The sequence below is a fragment of the Protopterus annectens genome, chromosome 1.part2, assembly GCF_019279795.1.
Source record: "Protopterus annectens isolate FY-2018-M chromosome 1.part2, PAN1.0, whole genome shotgun sequence".
Lineage (NCBI taxonomy): Eukaryota > Metazoa > Chordata > Ceratodontiformes > Protopteridae > Protopterus > Protopterus annectens.
In genome coordinates this window covers 821,837,137-821,858,260 of record NC_056727.1, presented here as the reverse complement: position 1 = coordinate 821,858,260, position 21,124 = coordinate 821,837,137, and the positions used below count along the sequence as shown (strand labels likewise).

At 39.9% G+C, this 21,124-nt stretch overlaps 1 protein-coding gene across 1 annotated transcript in view; it reads left to right on the top strand.

Moving 5' to 3' along the window:
* Positions 1-21,124, top strand: part of RYR2 (ryanodine receptor 2) — a 6,224,161-nt gene that overhangs the window by 3,785,966 nt on the left and 2,417,071 nt on the right. The window contains exon 53 of the mRNA XM_044059048.1: positions 8,959-9,122. Coding sequence (XP_043914983.1) covers positions 8,959-9,122 — 164 coding nt within the window. The remainder of the gene's footprint in view (positions 1-8,958; positions 9,123-21,124) is intronic.

The window sequence follows — 21,124 nt, the reverse complement described above, 5'->3', positions numbered from 1 at the left end:
GAGAGAGCTTCAAACCTTTCCAATTTGGCAGGCTCTTTGACACCAATGGCTGGATTAGCCTTCAAGGTTGTGGAGAGGGCCTTGGCTGGACCAAGACATCTAGTATGTTGCCAGAGCTTTAACCCATCCAGACTCCCTTTGAAGCCTGTACTGTCCTCCTACTGTCATTACGGTAGACAGAGATAGCTGAATCCTTTAGGCTTTGAGACTATTTGACCCTCGTGTTCCTTGTCTGTTTCCAACGTGTCTCCTTCAGGTTTCACAAGTCACATTCATCAAAAAAGTACTTGTAAGAACAATCATATTGACTCATCTCCTGAGTCACTAGCCGAAGACACCAACTTAGATGAAGGAGAAGGTTCTCCAAAATCCCCCCTGCCCCCGAAAACGTCTACTTTGGAGACTTCCAAGAATTTATGAAACAGTGGAGGGGGGGTGGGCCAATGAAGCCCCTTCTTCAGATGAGTTGGTGTTTTTTGAAATCTTTGGTTCTGGCTCTTCAACATCCTGGATGGTCCTTCCTCCCAACCCACTTGTCGATTTCCTTACCCAGAAAGCTTAGAAGGAGCTTGATCTGGCATAACTCATTCCTAAAAAGCTAGGTAGAATCTTAGCTGCTCCAAGGGATAGAAAGTTCTGGGTGAAGGGTCCCCATTAGATACCATGGTGGTAGCAGCAGCCATGAAAAAGGAACTGTCTGAAGAGAGTTCCTGAATTCATCCCCATAAAAGGCAGTCTAGGGCTTTGGACAGATTGGTGAAATGGACATATGCTTCAACCACTTTCAGTATTTATACACTGAATTAAATGGCTCACTTGACATGTTTCCAGGGGGATTTTATTAAAGAACTTTCAAATTCTCTGGTGGGTAACTTACCAGTAGATATCCGGAAAACTGTGGAGTCCCAGTTGTCAACCCTACAATTTACTACAGATGTACCCATGAGACTGCTTTCCACTGCAGGGGACAGTGCAGCCTATGCAGCCATTACAATGCATCATCTTGCTTTGATGTGGCTATATGACTTTTGGAAAGCTTCAGAATGTCCTTCAACAATGCTGTTTATGATGGTTCCATGCTGGTTGGACCGAAAGTTAAAGATATGCTTACCAGAAATGAACAGGATGGTAAGACCTTGTCTGCCATTTGGCATCCATTTTTCAACTCCTCAGAGATCCTTCTCAAGGAATCAAAGATGCGGTAGAAGGATGTGTTTCAAATAATTTCTAAGCTTTTACCAGGACATTTCTGAGGACAGACCTCCTAGAGGCAAAGGTGGATGCAATTCCACAGAATGTCGCTCCGAGGCAGAGGCAGTCCACAAAATCAAGGGTTCTGTGGTCCTGCTGCACTCTGGAGGTAGTCAGGGGACACTTGTCCTTACACCCTCTAGCCTGACAATACATAACTTGAGATTCATGGGTGCTAAAGATCATTTCTAGAGGTTATACAATTCCATTTTTAGAAATTCCAAGAATAAAATGAAAGATTGCCAACATTCCAGCCAATCAGTTGGAAATCTACAGCAACAGCATTTCAGAAGTTGCTGGTCAAAAGAGTCATCCAGTGGGTTCCCCAAGACAAATTAGAATTCACAGTCTACTCAAGGTTCTTTTTAGTTCCAAAACAACATGGGACCTGAGACCAATTTTCAGTCTCAGTGAATTAAATCAATTTGTAAAACAGGCAGAATTCTGGATGGTCACAGTACAGTCGATTCTGCCTCTTCTCAGAAAGGACAATTGGATGTTCCGTACAGATATCTAAAGTTACTCTTTTGAGATGTCTAACTAATTGCATTTCCTTTGTCTATGAATTGGTAGGTAAGCCTCTACAGTTAAAGCCTAAAACACATTCTACAAGTGCTATGGCAACATCTACAGACATTGCTAGGCAAGTTTCCGTAAGTGACATGTGTAGCAGCAACTTGGTCCACAAGTCATATGTTTGTATCTCACTATAAATTAGATGTACAATCCAGGATGTGCACATCTTTTGGTTCTACCGTTCTCAAGAATATCCTTCCTTCAGACCACCCAGGTACCTGTCAGGTAGCTTGGGAATCTGTCCCACATGTTAAATCAGATGAAAAAAGACAATATCACATATGAAAGTTATGTACTCACCATAATGATAGTTCTGTGTTGTCTTTTTTTCATCTGGTTCAACTCCCCTCCCACCTTCCCCCTGCCAAATTATCATTTTGCATTTAGGGAGTGGCCAGATCTCATGTGGACCTTGTCTGACCCTTTCACCTCACGCACATTTTAGTGTTTATTGCTTTTCTTTTTGTCCTTTTGAGTAAATGTATATTTATCCTTATATAAATATACTCATAATAATGTTTTATGGTCAGTCAGCAAACTTGATCTAGGTAGTTAAGGCAGGAAAGGGGAATAGTAATTAGGGGAGGAATCAGGGCTCTTGGATCCAAAGTTTTTGCATGAGGCTCCACGGTTGGATCTGGATTGATCCGACTACCCACACATTGAACCAGATGAAAAGAAGGCAACACAGAACTATTGTTATGGTGAGTACACAACTTTTATTTCTCTACTATGCTGTATTTACCTGTTGGTGAAAATTTAGGACCTTGGTTATAATATCGGTGAAAATATTCGATTTGTGGAGAAACGGGAGGCCCAGGGCAACTGGGTCTCTAATGGTGCAGTAAGCCAGACAGATCTTAAAAGTCAGTATGGCACTGAGTAAAGGGAGAGTTTTTCCAGCATGTCCTGGTAGCTGAGGGACTTTAGGCCTGTGATTTTATTAATTAAGAGCCTTTGGGAACTTTCTAATTGTTTGATATTTTAGTGAGATGCATCCCAAAGGGGGTGTTGTGCTTGATAATTGGCCTGATCAGTGCTTAGTGTAAGGGAGTCATTACTTCTGTAGACTGTGATGATATTCCCTTGGTAGTTAGATGGGCTAAATAAAATGATTTCCTGACAACTGTTGTCACATGATGGTCAAAAGAGAGGGAGCTATCAGCCAAAGTTTCCAGGTCCCTGACACAATTTTTATTTCATAATGGTGTGCTAGCCATGCAGTATGATGAGGGGAGGGGTTGTCTACCAAAAGTGACACTACACCTTTTTGCATTTAGTTTGAGCTCATTTTTAGTATACCAAGGGTTTACTTGGGAGAGTTCATTCAGGGGACTTTGGATATCATAGGGTGACTTAACAACAATTTCTAGTTTGCAGCCATCTGCAAACTTTAAGTTTCAGTGGTCTTGGCTCTCCACTCAGAGATCTGACAAGTAAATATTAAAACATGCGGTCCCAGGAGTGAGCCCTGAGAGACACCACAGGTCACTTTCATACTTACCGATGAGTCTTCTGCAACTCACACTGTGAGGTCTCTGTCTTTCAGCCTGTATGTTAACCATCTTACCACATGTGGGTAGATTTTTTAAATCATTTAGCTTTTGTGTGATGACAGCATGGGGAATGGTGTTGAAAATGATCACCAGGTCAAGATACCACATCATGGGCACCATCTGCAGCCTCTGTACCCCTTTTGAAGAAGTTTACCAGGTTAACTAGACAGGATCTACACTTCACAAAGCCAGACTGTTGGGGGTCAAGTCAAACAAGAGTCTTGATATCACAGTTTGAGGTTAGTTATGATACACCCTATGGTTTTGGATATGAGTCATGTAAGGCTGACAAAACTTTAACCACCTAGGTCATTTGTGAGGCCATCCATATCAGGGGACATCACCACTGCAGTGAGCTATTCATCACGGACAACACTAGTAGCTAAGCTTAAGTTAAACAGCTTGAGAAGTGTCTGCAAGCACATGTTTAGCACTGTTATTACAAAATAATGCATTACAAATATGTGTCTGGAACATTTCTCCCCGGGCCTCCGCTAAAATTGGCTTAGTTCCAATTCAGACTTTACCGGTAAACAAATGTTAAATAAAAAATAAAATAAATAAATTATGCATCAAGGTATATGATACATAGTAGTAAATAAAAACACCATCAAAAGGATTGTTGTTCACCAGAAGTCTGACAAAACCAAACATATTGCATAATTTTTCTTATGCGGGTGTTACTTTGTTAGGAAGTATTTTATGGAGAGTAACAGACCTTGTTGATAAGCTGTGTGATGTAGTTAAATGGGGCAGTCCCAGGCAGTATTGAATAGTTTGCCCCTGGCTGTATTTCTCTGAAATGGGTTTTGGATGCTGTCAGGATATAGATGTTGTCTGATGCACATTGTGTCTTATTTTTGGAAAATACTGACTTGTAGTGTAGGATCACTGGGATTATGCTCAAAATTTGGGGGAAAAGCATGCTGGTTAAGTACCATTCTGACATTGGATAGGTTTCTAACAAGCTTTTATTAAGTATCTCTTACTACTGTTAAGCTCTAGTCAGACACTAGAGCATTAAGAGCAATCGGTGGTCACCACAAAAGAGCATTGGGAAGCTGTTAAACACTTTTGTATGGACTTTTTCTAAAGTCCCACTGAAGTGTTTAGAAGTCTGATAAAGCTTTTAACAACTTTCCTTCCACCACTCGTCTGTGGTGGTTGCTCCCCGTGTGGCAACAATACATAAGCTGCAACACTACAGCATTTTTTTCTCTAACTTTTGAATATATGGCTACCGGATCATATACCATGCAGGTGTAGTCTTAGCTTCATTGGTACTTTTTCTATGGAATTTGTGAGTCATTCCAAATGTAACTCATATTTACACTATATACATCTGGTGTTATACAGCTTTTGTTATGGTAGCAGACAGTAAAAGAATTGCCCTTTTAGATTACTAAGTTCCCCCTTTGCCTTCCACCCCCACAGCCTTCAGCAGCTTTTGGCACCCCTGAGGAGAAGAAGAAGAAGAAGAAAAGAATGGAAAAGTGACAGTAGACATGTCAGTTCTCAAACCGAAAGGTACAGCGTGCAAGATACACAGAGCAGTAGGTAAAATATAGGGGGGATGCATGGGATATGTTAGCAGTAGGTGAGATGTGCGAGAGCCCACAGTGCTGAGGGGGAGATCAGGACCAAGAGATATATATGTTTTTTTCAAGAGCTGCAAGATGTAGGGCCAGTGGATGATCAACAAAACTGTGGTTCATAAATGGTACACATAATGTTTTCTGGAAATGATAGCAGCAAAATGAAGGAGGTCTTCATATGTTGTTGGGAGTCTATAAGCATGAAAAAGGCTATGCGATACACAGTTTTTTAAATGAGATAAGTGACACATTTATTTAGAGGGATTGGAAATGTGGCTTTTTTGGTGTGGTGTGGAAAGAGAATGGGAGGCCAATGGAACTGAGTTTATGTTTGAAGTTTATGACATGGTGGATGGAAATGGAAATTGCAAATGTGGAAGATGGACGAGATGGGAAAGCCTAATGGAGCAAAGGCTTGTAGCATAGAATGGGTGAGAAAAGTGCTGAAAGAGGCTGTTGTATGCCAAAGAAGTTATAACAAATTCTGTTTCGGGGGTTGGTTACCTACATAGGTGGGCTAAAATGGGATGAGGGTAGAATTTCATTCATAATGCATTTTTTAAGTGCAATGAGCATTAGGTTCTTAATATTGTTGTTTTTTTGGTTTTTTTTATAACCAGGCAAGGCAGTTTTTCTGGCAAATGCTGACCTGTGTTTATCCAGTCCATTGTCAGAATAGATTTACTTTATGAGAAATGTCCTAGTGTTTCTCTACCTTGCAAGTCCCTATGATAGACATACTAAACTGACAGTTGAACTGTGTCCTTCCAGGCCTGAGGTTTTGGCTAAGGAGGGTAAGGGTGAAGAGACTGATTGATGTCAGCCAGTCTGGTATCATTGCCTGAGATAACCAGTCAAACCCAAAGAAGGTGGTGGAGGCTATGGTGGAGAGAGCAGTGGAAAGGCATGTGTGAGTAGATTCCAGATTCACTCACCCAACTGGTCCTGATGATTAAGTCACTAGAAGGGTGGGCCATACTGCTCGCCACCCTGATCCATTGTGTGGTGATGGATCAAAGTAATTTCCCTCTAGACTGCGGTGGCAAGCAGCATGTGGCTACTTGTTCCTCAGCCTGGAGTGATCCCTTCTTCTTGTCTTATTCACCATACCCTTTTGAATTTTCCATCCTTCCCCATCACCACTTGCCTGGCCTCTGTTTTTGTTCCTGTCATGTCATGTTTCCCCATCCTAGTACATGCACATTCACCCATTTTTCCTCTGCTGTTGTGTGTGTGTCTCTCTTGCCCCTGTACACTGACCTACTCCTATTTTCTACTCTTTTCCTTTCACCCCCTTTCCTTCTCTCTCTAAAGAAAAAAGTCCTCTCCCGACAAATAAATGTTGACCTGCCCATCTCCCACCCTGCACAGTACTGTGTGTTGTTCTTCTGTCTTCCACACTGCTTGCCACATTTAACATTTTCCTACTTGCATCTAAACCTCTCTTCCCTTTCATGAATCCACCAAGGATACAGTAGCACTGCAGTGATTATGGCTCTTATGTGTCACTTTGTGTCATTCTGTTAAAGGATGTTCTAGAGTGCTTAGCTTAGCCTCAAAATGTAATGCTTTATTTCAAGATGTAATGGTCTGTGAATTTATTTTCACTTCTCATGAGGGTCATACAAAGAGAACTTGCACTTCTTTTTATGCTGATTCATTACACAATTATGTCCACTTGCATGTTTGCTGAGCTGCTCATATATATACCCCAGAGTGCAGCTCCTTGCGTGGAGGTGCTGCCTATCTCACTTTGGATATGCAGTCTCTGCTTTTGTTTCTATATATTGCTGCCAAAGTGTACAAGCCTTGCAGAGGATACAGTGCATCTCTGTGTTTCCCTGTTATTATTAATTACAGACCTGAACTATTAGAAGGGTTTACGTGGCAGAAAAATATGAATAGATATTATCTGGGCTGTCTGAAATTGTCCCAAATGCATGAGTGCTGTGCCCAAGTAATAAAATACAAATACATAAATAAACATTCTATAGAATTTTTTAACTGATATAGACTGACAGTTCCGTTATTCTGGTATTTGTAATTTTGCCCTTATTGAAAGTTATACCACTCACTCCAAAGCTATACTGTGAAATTAGTCAGTTTTTTGGTGGTGGTCTCTACATTAGCTAGAGTTTTAGCTGGCTAATTTTGCCACAGAAATTTTTGTCTGTGTCAAACTTGACTTGAAATTTCAAGAAATATTTTCTGTGTAAAACTGATTTCACCACAGAATTCCTGACAAAATGTTTTCCTGATATGCTGTGCTTGAGAGCTGTAGTTTTGGACAGCATGCAGTCTAGATGTGTGCATAGATATATACATGTATAAATGTACATACACACGCGTGTGCACACACACACACACACACACACACACACACACGCACGCACACACACACACACACACACACACACACACACACACACACACACACACGCGCACAAACACACACACATTCCCATTCATCTACGAAGATGCAACCACATGGAGTGATGTATTACTAACCCCCCTACATTGTTATAGGATGTAGAAAAAAATAATTTCCATTGTATTTACTCTGGATATGAAACTATACAAATGTAGCTTAAATCTGATGGCTCATTTAAACAGCCGTTGTATACTAGAACATTTATTCTAATATATGTAGTATTAGTTTATGCCTTGCAAATTATAAAGTAAAGGAAAACTGATTTGCTAGTCATGCAGGTGTCTTTTTGTGCAGGCAGCCTAATTCAGTCACACACATCACCTTGCACAAGTACTATAGCTGCTACAATGCTATTTGCTAACCTTGTTGTTTCTGTGATGTTCCTAAGTTGATTTTCAAAATGGTTCACCACTAAACAGGTTAGGGCAAAGCATGTGACATATGAACCAAGTGCTGAAGTGTAAGTTTACCTGTCTTTGGTACTGCTAAGAGTATTTGGTGAAACTGATATTCTACAACTGCACTAAGATGTTTTCTTCAATTTCTTTTTCTGTTTGTCATTTTTTTTTTTTTTTGTTCTCAACTGTTACCAAAATCACATCCACTAATTTCTTCTTCTTCAGTTACCAAAGATGACATTTAAAATGGTATGCACTGCTAAAGGGTTTGGAAATCACGAGAGGCATTTCTGAAAACCTTCCTTCCCACGTGTGGCCAAGATTCTCTAATAAGAGTGTATTAACATTGATCTAACCTGTTCTATACTTTTGTTTACATTATGAAGACTTGATCTAGAATACCTCCATGACAGTTCACTGCATTAAGTAACCTGAAAGACCCACATTGCAATTTGGCATATAAACATGCCAACTAACTATGAAAAGGCATACTGCTTACACAGAACATTTACCAGACATTGAGCAAATTTTGTTAATTTATCTTTGCCTTGGATACACAAAATTAACATTCCCTTACTTTTGCCACAACATTTGCTTTCTAAAGACAATTAATTAATACCCTGTATTATTCTAGCACCACAGTTCAAAAGTAGTTTTCCCAGCATACCTAACCGTATTGTTTGGTGGTTTACCCAAAAGGGTCTGACTTCAGTGTCTTTCCCTTTTTATGGGCTACTTTAGACAAATCCCTGCAGACAAGTGAACAGATGAATTGTAGTCAACACTGAATTATGTTGTTTAAGTAGCTAGCATTCTCCTTCATGGGGCAGAGCCTGTAACTAGTACAATGTAGCCAGGCTTCACTAGGCCCAGGCCAGAAACCCACAGTCTCCTTTTGAATTCCGACCTTTCAGGTTATTCTCAGCTACTGCTTCTTTAACAAATTTTCAAAAGGGATATTTTATGTAAACTCACCTATAATACACTGTCTGTCTACATCTGTAGCATGGTGTTGTCTGCATTTCTAGATGTGTGTCACATGTTTGAATGCATGTTCAAGCATTTTTATTTTGTCACAGAACTGACCATGTCATATGTTCTTAGAAACTGTATGTCTGTATTTTCCCCACTTGTTTAATGTCATTTTACAGAAATATGAACAAGAGCTGTTCAAGCTGGCCCTTCCTTGTTTGGGTGCGGTTGCAGGAGCTCTACCACCAGACTATATGGAGTCAAACTTCGTTGGAATCATGGAAAAACAGTCATCAGTAGATGCAGAAGGAAACTTCAACCCTCAGCCTGTTGATTCTTCAAAGTATGAGCATGTTTACTAATTGCAATTGGTTTACTGTGTGCCAGAAGTCAGTTTTGTGAAACAAAAGCTTGAACTACATTTGTATTGCTGATAAATAGCTATTGTACTTTTTATATGCTTCCTTTTGAAATGTAAGCACTTGTAATGCCAAGCCCCAAAATGCCAGGGGAAAAAGACAGAAAACAATGTTCTTCTCCTTTAAAGCTGTTTTTTTGCAGGGGGTCAAGCACTTTTGCCAAGCCCACCACACCCCCAGAATTTGTATATACTAACTTGAGGTCACCATATTTTGGAGAATAGAGAGGAACAACAATCTTGTATTTAGTATATACCAGCCTGCATTTTCAGTAATTCAGTCTTGGCAAGTCAAACAGTCATCTTTTTTAGACACCTTTCAAAGAAGTTCAAAGGTTATTAAATAGCATGGAATTAAATTAAATATATTAAATAGCAATGCATTACTGCATTACTATAATATTTTTTATTAGAAGTCTGCTTGTTAGACTTAAGTGCAGAACCATACAATGCAGGAGCAAATCAGCCAGTACAGTCCGATGTAACTTAGCATGCCTACCTTCTTGTCTTGTTGCAAGACAGCAAATTTGAGATACAGTCCATCTGATCATGGAATGTCTTATCAAGCGACTCTTAATTGAATTTTTCTCATCGCCATGTTCACTCATTGACTTGACAAGTTCGTCAAGTTCCATTTTGTTAATCAATGTCATAGATAAGGAAGATAATTTTCACATATAAATAGAGATAACAGTTCTCTATATAGAAACTAAACTATTCCCCTTTTACTGTTACACTGTCATCTGAGAGTTAGCATATGTAAGTAGCAGCAGGTATGGGAGCCATAGTCATCTGAAAAGGTAGTGCAGGAAGGCTTGCCCTCCTGCAGCAACACTTCCTCTCCCCATCCATTGTACTTGCTGATTTTCTACCTGCTAAGAATACTCCTCATTTGTTCCCTATTATCAGTGCAAATACTGGTCATGAGGGGTATTTTCCCTTTTGTGGTGTTAGCTCTTGCATAGTAGCTGATGTGATTACCTCCTCTGCCTTCTGTGAGCTTGGGCATTTCCACCTGCGCCTCATGAAGACTTCCATACTTTTTCAGCCCCTAGTGCCACACCCCTAATACGTTTTCTGTAGTATACGTCTGTTTTGCTGGCCTCTCTCCCCCTCGGAATGTTTGAGCTGATACGAGTGAGTTGTGGGTCACCTGAGTCACATTCAAGGCATCATCCATTTACATCATGAAGCTGGGTTAAAAATATGTTGATTTTTTGAGATTTTAGCTGGATGCCCTCCCCAAACTTTCCCCTCCCCTCTCCTGCAGCTAATTTATCTTTGGTTGTCCTGGTCATAGTCAGGGCTTCAGCCGACCACAGCTTGGAGAACTCGAGGGTGTAGCTAGGCATACTCAGTGTACTCAGATGAGTACATTTTTCTGAGTATCTCTTGAAAACTTTAGCAATCAAAAAGTACTAAATGTTTTGAACTGCATAAACAAATATTCACAGTATAGAGAAGTATACAAAGAATCCTTGTGGGAAAGGAATAAACCTCTAAAACAGGATTTTATGGGTATAAATGGTAACAGTTGAAACCAATGTGTCCTCGTCCTATATATTGGGGGGGGTAGCATTTTGAGGATTGAGTACATTTTTAAAATGATAGGTGGTTTGTGGGGGCAACAACATTACATTTGAGTACAGACTGTACATTTCTGGCTACACCCCTATGGAGAAGGACACAAAAATGCTTATTTCTTGAGTTTTTAGCTTGGTTTTGAGTATCTGCAATAAGGTGACATGTATTATCCCAAAATTTTGTTTAGTCTTCAGGCAGCCTAAATGAAAATTGGCAATGTTTTTGTATTTAATATGTTGTCAAATTCATTCATAATTTATAACAGACATTATTTAATTGCAGAGTCAAGTGAAATTATTATTGTAGGCAGCAGAATGTCTCATATTACATAGAAAGTGATCTTTTAAACTTAATGGCTGCTTTTCATTTGCAGATCATTGTAAGTAATTAAGTGAGTGAGAAAGCTTTCATGGTCTAATGCTTCAGTGGCAAATTTGTAATTGCGACTACCAAAATAGATGTTTTATATCTATGGTACTGACAGGGAGAGATGAGTGTACCCAATTTAGGGAGAAGAGCATTTGTCTAGGCCTTCCTTGCATGGAGGCATGGTCCATAGAGAAGAGTACCCCTCACATGTGACAGGCAAATGCAGGGGGGAGGAGGAACTAAGGAATAGCTTCTTATGTGTATGCAGGTTTTGTTTTATAAAACCATTGATCTTTCTGAGTTCTCCTTATCTTGCAGCCTGATTATTAAGCCCTCACATTGTCCCTCTAACCCTGTTGTTCACTTGATCTGCCCAGTCTGACCAGTGTTTTAATGAAGAATATACCCTGTAGGAAGGCTTATTTATAGGTGGTGGAGGCAACAATTAGAAAATAAAGGGCCATCATCTACTTGTGACTGTGCATTTGTTTTCTAATTTTCAGTCACTGATTACTACAAAGTACACTGCTGTAGCACAGCCATGTGGCTACATACCCACCCAAATCAGAGTGCATTTGCTGTATTTGGTAGGCAGAAATGCTATCAGTCTGGTCATGAACAGTGCCTGTCCTCCACCAAAACCCTGCTGTTATCTTCCTTCTTCAGGAAGTACTGGGCAGACACACAATGACTGTTGACTCCCACCCTCCCTGACTGTCTGACTTTTGCAGCAGCTGGACTCACTTTTCAAACCCAGGTCAACTGGGCTGCAGTCATAGCTTCATCCTTTCACACTATAAGTGTAATGTTGGATTAAATGGAATAAGGGACATATGCCGACTACAACAAAATGCTACTTAAATATTTTTATTGCATGGTTGCATGACATGCGGTAACGTTCCTGGTATGTTCTGGACATGTGGAAAAGTTTCTGGTATGTTAGTGGTTGAAAAACATTCTGGAATCTCTGGGATAATGTGTAAGTTATGGTGATTAACCAATCAGTTAAGATGTTAAGGTGTTTCCAGGTAATGGTTAACTACCCAGTTAAAACTGTGAAGTGCTGCAAGGTAGTAGTAACTGATTTGTTCAGCACAGTTCAAGAGATCGCACCTATATGGCATCTATCACCAGGATTAACCTTAGCAATTACCTTTCATGATCCAGAAGCACTGTATGCCATCTCTGCTGTCTGTTTTAATGCTTCTCTTTGCATCTTGCCACTGCTTTCATAAGAAGACTTTTTGGCATGTCAGCAAGTAGATTGTGCAATAGTGTTGTATGTGCAATAGTGTTGTATGAATCCCACAGGATTATAGTGACTTAAATATTATCTGCAGTCTCTGCTGCCATTTTTAGTGCACATCAAGGTATGGTTCACTTTTGCAGCAGTTTAAACATTTTGAATGTCTAACACAGAACACCTGATGTTTCGACTCACTTCTGGGGATTAGCATCCTTCTCCCCTCTAGGCAGGCAGGCATCCTCCCACTTGGATGTCAGCATATCTGTTATGTAAGAGGTTTGTCCTCCTGCTCCATCTTTAGTTCTTTCTTGCTTCAGTTCATGAGCATATTGATGCATCTCTCTCACCATGTCTCCTTTCTGGTCTGTTTTTTTACAGTAGGCAGGTTAAGTAGCCAGTTGGGGAAAATATATATATTTTTTTCACATACTTATAATTGTAGGAGTTTTGTAAGTATCAATTGCACTAGGTGTCAGAGGTTACTCAGAAAATTGCCTGTGAAAAATAAATTCCACTGAAGTATTAACAAAAAAAAAAAAAATTTCATACATAGCTCATACTTGTCTGTGGATGGAAAATTAATGACGTTGCTGTTTGCCTCCATTGCACCGTGTTCAGTAAGAAGACCATAAAACAGAATCAAATCTCTCCAAGACTAGCTTAGCAAGAAGAAGCTGGATTGTGAGGCTAAGGAAGTGAACCAACAACAACTTGAGAACTGCAGTCCCAATATCCTATAAACCAAGTCCAAGCACAAGTGGAAACAGTCAATCCTTGTAAATCAAAGCAGTTTACCCACACAAAAAAACGGCAACGTAGTTGTAAATGCAACTGGAACTATAAATCCCCGTGAGCCGAGTAAAAATTCTCACGAATGAGCAACAAACCAGGATAAATAATCTGTAGAACTTTATTACATGTAGAGTTAAGCGCTTTATCGTCCCACTATATTGTGGGACTTCTTCAGACTAACCTGAACAGTGTACTAGAACCTTTTAAATAAACAATTTGGCGCCAAAGTAGGTGCGCTGTATCCTAGCAACAGTACATAGTATCTGACCACTTTAAACTCTTATTAAAAGCAATTTAAACATATTAACAATATTAAACCATTGATAACATCTGTAACAACTAATTAACTGGCAATCAAATGAATAATATTTAAACGAAAAAAATATAAATAATACGAGCCGAATGCGTAGTATTTTATATTATATTATATACGAACAATCGCTAACTAATACCAAGACTCTAACTAGTTAGTAATGACACTAATAACTATCAAACATGTAGATTAACTTAATAAAAACAATAATAATAAAAACAGATATTTATACTTTAAAACTATCATTATGTTGACAAATTTACTGATAGTGTATAAATGAATAAAAACTTGAATAGTCATTTAAAGACACTAACATGGTAAAATTGCCCGATGTGTAATGGGTGAGTAAAAGCACATCTAAAGTAAGATCATATCACAATAAAGATGGACTTTTTTACTTAATAAACTGTTTACAGACTGTGAAAAAAGAAGTTATCTAACTATCAAATATAAACTGTTTTTAATAATGACCTAAAGTCAAAAACTAATACTAAAAATATATATATATGTATTATTACGAAGATTAAGTGATAATTTTTAAATAGATATTTAAAAATATAATACATATGAATATAATATTTAAATTTAAAATAAAAATAAAAATATGTGTAAATATAACATATAATAATAATAATAATACAAGGGTATAAAGATACAGAATGAATCCGTGGGTCACACCTGTAAAGGCTAAGTACACAAATAAACATGTACAAAATAGATACATTAAAACAAATGTGCATGGTGATTTCTTGCAAAACGATATTACAAGAGTATTACAGTGTCCAAGAGTTTATTTCATTCGCATTGTAAAGTTGTTTGAAATGTTTCTTAAAATGATAATAAATTACTTTAGCATTGCAAAATTATATTACAAGAGTGCTAAAGTGCCCAAGAAGTTTAGTTTGCAAAGTCCAATTATTCAAAGCTACTACGAGTTTGTCCATTAGCATAATTTCAAAAAGCCCAAAAGGTATAAATTCAGAAGCACGAAAGGCATTGGACAAAGTTAGAAATAATTGCTTAAATTTCGGGCATATGTGCATGTGTGTATGTTTGTGCTTATTTGCAAAACCCTTCACTGGTATGTGTTAATATGGCAAATGGATTTCGAAAGCCCCTACCACTTGTATTGGATCAGAATATTGTAGAGAACTGGAGAATATCTGAGCAAGAGTACGATATTTTATACAAGCAGCTTATGCAGATAGAGATGCATGCACCAGGACATTCATTTTGCTAAACCTAGCTGGGTCAGAGGTCATAGAAAGAGAGCATTCATTTGTGTATGCACCTGCAGTATATGAAGGAGAAGGTGAAAAATCGTCATATTGCTTTACAGGCTGAACCAAGAGAAGACCCTGTGTGTTTGAAGCGCATGTTCAGAGAAGTGTGTAACCCCCAGACAAATATTACATTAGAGAGGCATTTGTTTCACACAAGAGATCAGAAACCAGGGCAAACATTTGCAGCTTATATAACTAATGTGAGAAACACAGCTAAAACATGTCAGTTTGGTGACTTAAAAGATGAATTGATAAAGGGAAGGCTTGTTTGTGGTATTAAAAGTGCTGCTGTGAGAAAGATTTTACTTCATGACAGTGATCTGATGTTGAGCAAAGCCATAGAGATTTGTCAAATCCATGAGGTGACAGAAAAAACACGAGTATGCTTGCGAGTGACAAGAGCATGGTTTCAGTTGGCTGCAGAGCAAATGCAGATAGCATGCAACACCTGGCAAACAAAAGCAGGCCCAAGCACATGGGAGCTACGGGGTTTCCAGGGAAGACGCATAGCTTTCCAGTAAGTTCTAAGAAAGGAGCATGCTCCAGCTCAGTGCAGTACAAGCATGAAGCAGCAAAACCCAAGTCTACCTTTATTGTTAACTGTCGCAATTGTGATGCAAATCATGAGTCTAAAAGAGAGAAGTGCTTAGCATTTGGTCACCAATGTCACAAGTGTAAAAAATGGAACCATTTCCAAAAGTTTTGCAAATTAAGTAAGCCTCGCACATTTGTAAAGAAAGGTCACACAAAGAAGCAAGTTGATCAAGTAGAGCTGAAACAGTCAGCTTTGTGTGTAGATGGCATATCAGTGCTTGATGAAAGAGTTGATACAGTGAATTTATTAACAAGGAGCAAAGAGCTTTGTACTGTCCGGATTAATGGAAGAACCGCAGAGCTTAAAGTAGACACTGGTTCAAAGTACAGTGTTATGTCAGCAGATACATTTGCTACAGTGAGAACTAACAAACAACTCAATGTAGCTAGTTGTGTGAGACTTGTTGCTTATGGAGGTGAAGAGATTCAAACTGAAGACTCAGTGATGCTTTCATGTTACTTGGCCAAGAACTGTTACAACTTGTTATTTTATGTAGTCCGAAGACCAATACAGGCTTTATTGGGTCTCAAAGATAGTTTGAGAATGAATCTGCTTTCTTTTGCTGAAGAAGTTCATCATCTAAGTGGAGTTCCGAGTTCTAATTTTTTTGAAGCCATTTTCTCAGAGTATGCAGATGTTTTAGATGACAAGTTAGGCAAACTTCCAGTTGTATATTCCATGAAGTTAGACCCTGACACTCCAGTAGTCAGAAGAGTTCCAATAGCGATGCAAGATAAAGTTAAGGCACAATTGGATAAAATGGTGCAGCAAGGTGTGATTTGTCCAGTCACAGAACCAACGGAATGGGTGTCGTCCATGGTAGTAGCTCACAAAAAAGGCTCAGACGAAATCAGAATATGTATTGACCCAAGAGATTTGAACAAAGCATTAAAGAGACTGCAGCATCCAATGCATACAGTTGAAGAGGTTGCAGCTTTAATACTGAATACCACAGTTTTCTCTGTCTTGAATGCAAATACTTCATTTTGGCAAGTGATGCTTGATCAAAAATCTTCATTTCTAACTACTTTTGTTACTCAGTTTGGCAGATACAGATTCCTAAGGATGCCATTTGGAATAAAGTCTGCAAGTGAAGTCTTCCAGCGTGCAATGGAGCAAATTTTTTTGTGTTATCCTTGTGCCATAATAATAGATGATTTATTGATTGGAGGCAATGGTGAAGCAAAGCATGACAGAAACCTCAGGGAAGTTCCAGACAGAGCACGTGAAGTAAACTTTAAAGCTCAATCCTCTGAAGTGCAAATTCAGACTTCCAGAAGTTACATATGCAGGTCATTTGTTTACGAGTGCAGGCTTGAGATCAGACCCGACCAAGCAAGCAGCTATTTTTGAGATGTCAGATCATGTACAAGCTCTACAATGTTTTCTAGGCACGGTCAACGATTTAGGCAAGTTTTTACCAGACTTGACAGATCGAGCAGCTTACTTCTTCCATTGTGGGAAGGAGAGACAGTATGAATCCAGACCATGAATGGTTTTGATCGAATTGGAGAGATTACAGGCATCTGTGCTGAGCCAATATCCTACCTAGTAGACTCCAAGGATGTGGAATATAGGAGGAACTGTAGACATCTTTTTCCTGTACCAGAATCATACCAACATTGTTTCTGTGATGCAGACTTCAAATCTAAGAGTGAATCAGACACTGTTTCCATACCAGAATGTGTTCAAAATTCTGATTCCATTCCAGAAGATATACCAAACATTCCACAGATCAAACATTTTGCAGAGACCGTTCCAGCTGCTATATCTAATTCCCAGTTTTATGTCAAACAATATGGACGAGTTTCAAAGCCTAATGTGAAATACACAGCAACATGGACTCGATTGTGTATATGTGTGTATATATATATATATATATATATATATATGTATATATATATATATATATATATATGTGTGTGTGTGTGTGTGTGTATATGTGTATATATATGTATATATATATATATATATATATATATATGTGTGTGTGTGTGTGTGTATATGTGTATATATATGTATATATATATATATATATATATATATATATATATATATATATGTGTGTGTGTGTGTGTGTGTGTGTGCTTAGTATTGTGTAATGCATGACAAAGAATTACCTGTGATTTCTGCATACTAAATAGACTCATAGCATTGTGTGATCTATTTCTCAATGAGGGATGATGTGGATCAGAGTGCAAGTGAAGTGTGCTGTATCTTTAAGAAGCATATCAAAGCTGTACATGCATGTATAAATTCCAGAGTCGTACAATCCCTAGTGCCATTTTGTAAGAGCAGCCAGAGAGAGAGAGAGCATACATGATTGCAGTTGTTAGTTTGTATATAAGTTACTTAAGTTAAAGTCAGTAAACTTCTATAGTGATGTGTTTTTATAAAATAAAGCTGCTTGAACAGAAACCACGAAGACTCTTCTATTGTGTCCAAAGTAGGAGAGCGACAGTATGGATAAAGGTTTTAAAAAATGAATTGCCTGCAGGCATAAATTACCTTCGCAGGAAACACACGATAAATGTGTGTATTGTTTGGGAGTTGCCCATCAGGACTCTTCATGCTTTATTTGTGAGGGATTTGAGTCTAGGGCAATCAGTGAGTGATGGGCCAAGTTGATCCTTAAGTGCTTCTTCCTGACAGTCCTTTGTTTGCTTCTTCTTCTTTCCCAGCCCTAAAGATCAAATCTGACAAGTCATCACTCTCAGGACTCCAAGACATCCAAAGAGGATCGGAAAAGGTCCTTCTTCATTTCCATTCGAGTTCCATGTTGCTTGGGCTAATCAACCCAAAAGTCCCATGAAATGTGGATGCACTGGCTGTCTTGGCGATGGTGTCAGCTTCAACTCCTCAAAACCGACCACCCTCTGTGCCAACCACCAGCAAGGCTCCATAACTGGCTCCAAGTCTTCCCAGCCCCTTTCTGACTAACTGGGCCTCTTTGGGTAGGACAGGTTCCCCATTTTCCTTGTCAATCCTACTCATGCTGTCACAGGTGTCTTCTCCCTCCCTGCCCCAGTTCAAGTCTTCTTGGCTCCATGCTAGCAGATAGGTTCAGTGTCATTGAACTGACTCTCCAAACTTCTGTTGGTGGCTTCTTCCACCCAGTCATTGAGGTCAGTGGACAGTATCAAAGATACTGACTGAAAGCAGCTGATGATATCTTTTTTTTTTGCAGACTTAGATTCAGTTAGGCCTTATCCCTTCAGATTCCAGTCCAGCTCCATTATCTGGGTTCCTCCCTTCAGCCCTTTGGATCCAAGGTCATTGGTCCTGGCTATATTCCCACCCTTGGTGTTGGATCTGATGGCTTGACCATCTTCATTTCCAATTCCCTTCTTTGTCTTTCTGACTCTGTTTACTTTGCGGCTGGCTGTACCTAAGGGATGTGGCATCATGGCTGGGATTTCTGGGTTAGGGTTGACCATTCCTGCTTCAGGTTCATCCCTTCTAAATGGAGTTTTAGCATTTGATAGTTCGGCTCTGGTCTCAATGTTGCAGTGAGGAATAGCTCCCCTGGACTCGGGTGCATCTCTAGTATCTCTGGGTACTGGGATCCTCAGTTCCGGGAGGCCAATGTCCATTTCTGCCTTTGGCACTGTAAAGAGGATGCTCTCCTCTAAGGAGATGGGTTGGGTTTCACCAGCCAGTGTTCCATCCCCTTTCTTGGCTGGGCCTGCAGCTAGTCATCAGCCTGCTCCTGGACAGCCTACACCAGTTGGTTTCAAACCCTCCCCCATAGCAGAAATTCCTGCCTTGTCCCCTTTTCTCTAGCGTCACTGGAGAAAGTGGTCTTAGGGGAGAGATGGTGAAAGAGGGAAGACCTCAACACCCCAGAGGTGTCTGAAGTGGAGGATACTGACTTCAACAAAGGAGAGGGTCTACCTGTGTCTCCGTGGGATGACATCTCTTTTGGTGCTCTTTTGGAGCTACTTTGCCAATGGGGAGGCTGGACCTTTGAAGCCCCCTGTCTGGAGGAGTCAATATTTTTGGAGGCCGTAGGGGTTGGACCATCCATACCTTTGGTGTCTCTGGCTCCAGATCTGTTTGTATAGACTTGTATCTCACAGGGCATGGAAGGAACCTGACACAGTGGAACCCATTCCCAAGAAGCCCAATAAAATACGTGTTCCTCCAAAAGACTGACTACATTGGAATAATGGTCCAGTCATAGATGTGATTATGGTAGCAGAGGTCACCAAAAAGGAGATCTCTGAGGAGATGTCTTTGGTCTGTCCTCTAAATGGAGAGTCTCGGACTTTGGACCATTTAAGGAAGCCCTAATATACCTCAGCCACATACATGTTGAGGGCACTTAATTATAACACTTGTCTTCACTCCATCATGATCTGGTCTGTAAAGTGTCTAGGAATGCTAAGTTGCAGCAGTCTACTGAGATTCAAAAGATACTGGGGACATAATTGTCTACACAGCTATCAATCTCCAATGTTTCCATCAGATTTATTTCTAAAGCAACCAATGAAGCATGCTGAGCAGCTGGCTCTGACATAACCACACTTGGATGCAGGTGTGTAACTTTGCAGTTTTCTTCAAGACATCCTTTATTAAAGCTGCTTTTGACAGCTATTCCTTGTTTGGGTTAAAAATTAAGGATACGTTTACTAGAAGTGAGCAAGTAGGGAAGACACTGTCCACCACATGAGTGCATTTTACTAACCCTCAGTGAACCTTTTCAAGGAATAGGAAGGAGGGCAAATGTCTCTTTTTTTATAGAGTCACAGCAGTCTTCTTAGGATGCTTATTCAGAGCGTCCTCCCATGGCTGGGGGGATCCATAATGGATACTGCCTATCTGTCAAATCAAAATTTCTGTAGAGCTTTCTCTGGCAGACCCTTTCAATGGCCGTGAATGCTTACCTGACTGTCCTGCTCTGGAGGCAGTCAGGGGTCACTTGGCTCTTCACACAGAACCCTTGGTAGTCATCACTCCAGACATGTGGGTGTTAAGAGTCATATCAGGAGATACTATTCTCCTTTAAGAAATTCCAAGGTTTCATTACAAGCTTCTCCTAGACATTCCACCCCTTCAGAGACTGCAAGCAGCATCAGAGATTCAGAAGCTGCTTGCAAACCGAGTCATACAAGAGGTCCCACCAGACCAATAAAGACCTGGCATCTACTCAAGATTCTTTTTGGTACCAAAGAAGAAGAAGGATCTCAGGCCTATTCTGGATTTAAGGAAGTTGAATTATTTTGTGAAACAGACCAAGTTCCAGATGATCATGATGCAGTCCATTTTGCTTCTGTTGAGGAAGGACAATTGGATGTTCTCAAAAGACTTTGAGGATGCCTACCATGGGTGCAGCGGTTAACGTTGTCGCCTCACAGCAAGAGGTTCTCCGGTTCGATTCTCAGCTGGGGTGCCTTCTGTGTGGAGTTTGCATGTTCTCCCTGTGTTCGCGTGGGTTTCCCCTGGGTACTCCGGTTTCCTCCCACATTCCAAAGACATGCATCTGGAGCATTTCTCCCCGGTCCTCCACTGAAAACAAGCTCTGTGGAACCTAGTCGGACATTCCCGGTCAACAAATGTTAAATAAAAAATAAATAAATAAATAAATATAAAGATAAAGAGGTGCTCCAGGAGGTTTCTGTGCTTCAGGCTGGAGACCGATCACTACCAATTCACAGCCCTGCCATTTGATCTCACCAGAGCCCCCTAAGTGTTCACCAAATGCCCGGTAATGGTTGCAGCCTGGCTCTGGCTGCAAAGTTTCCA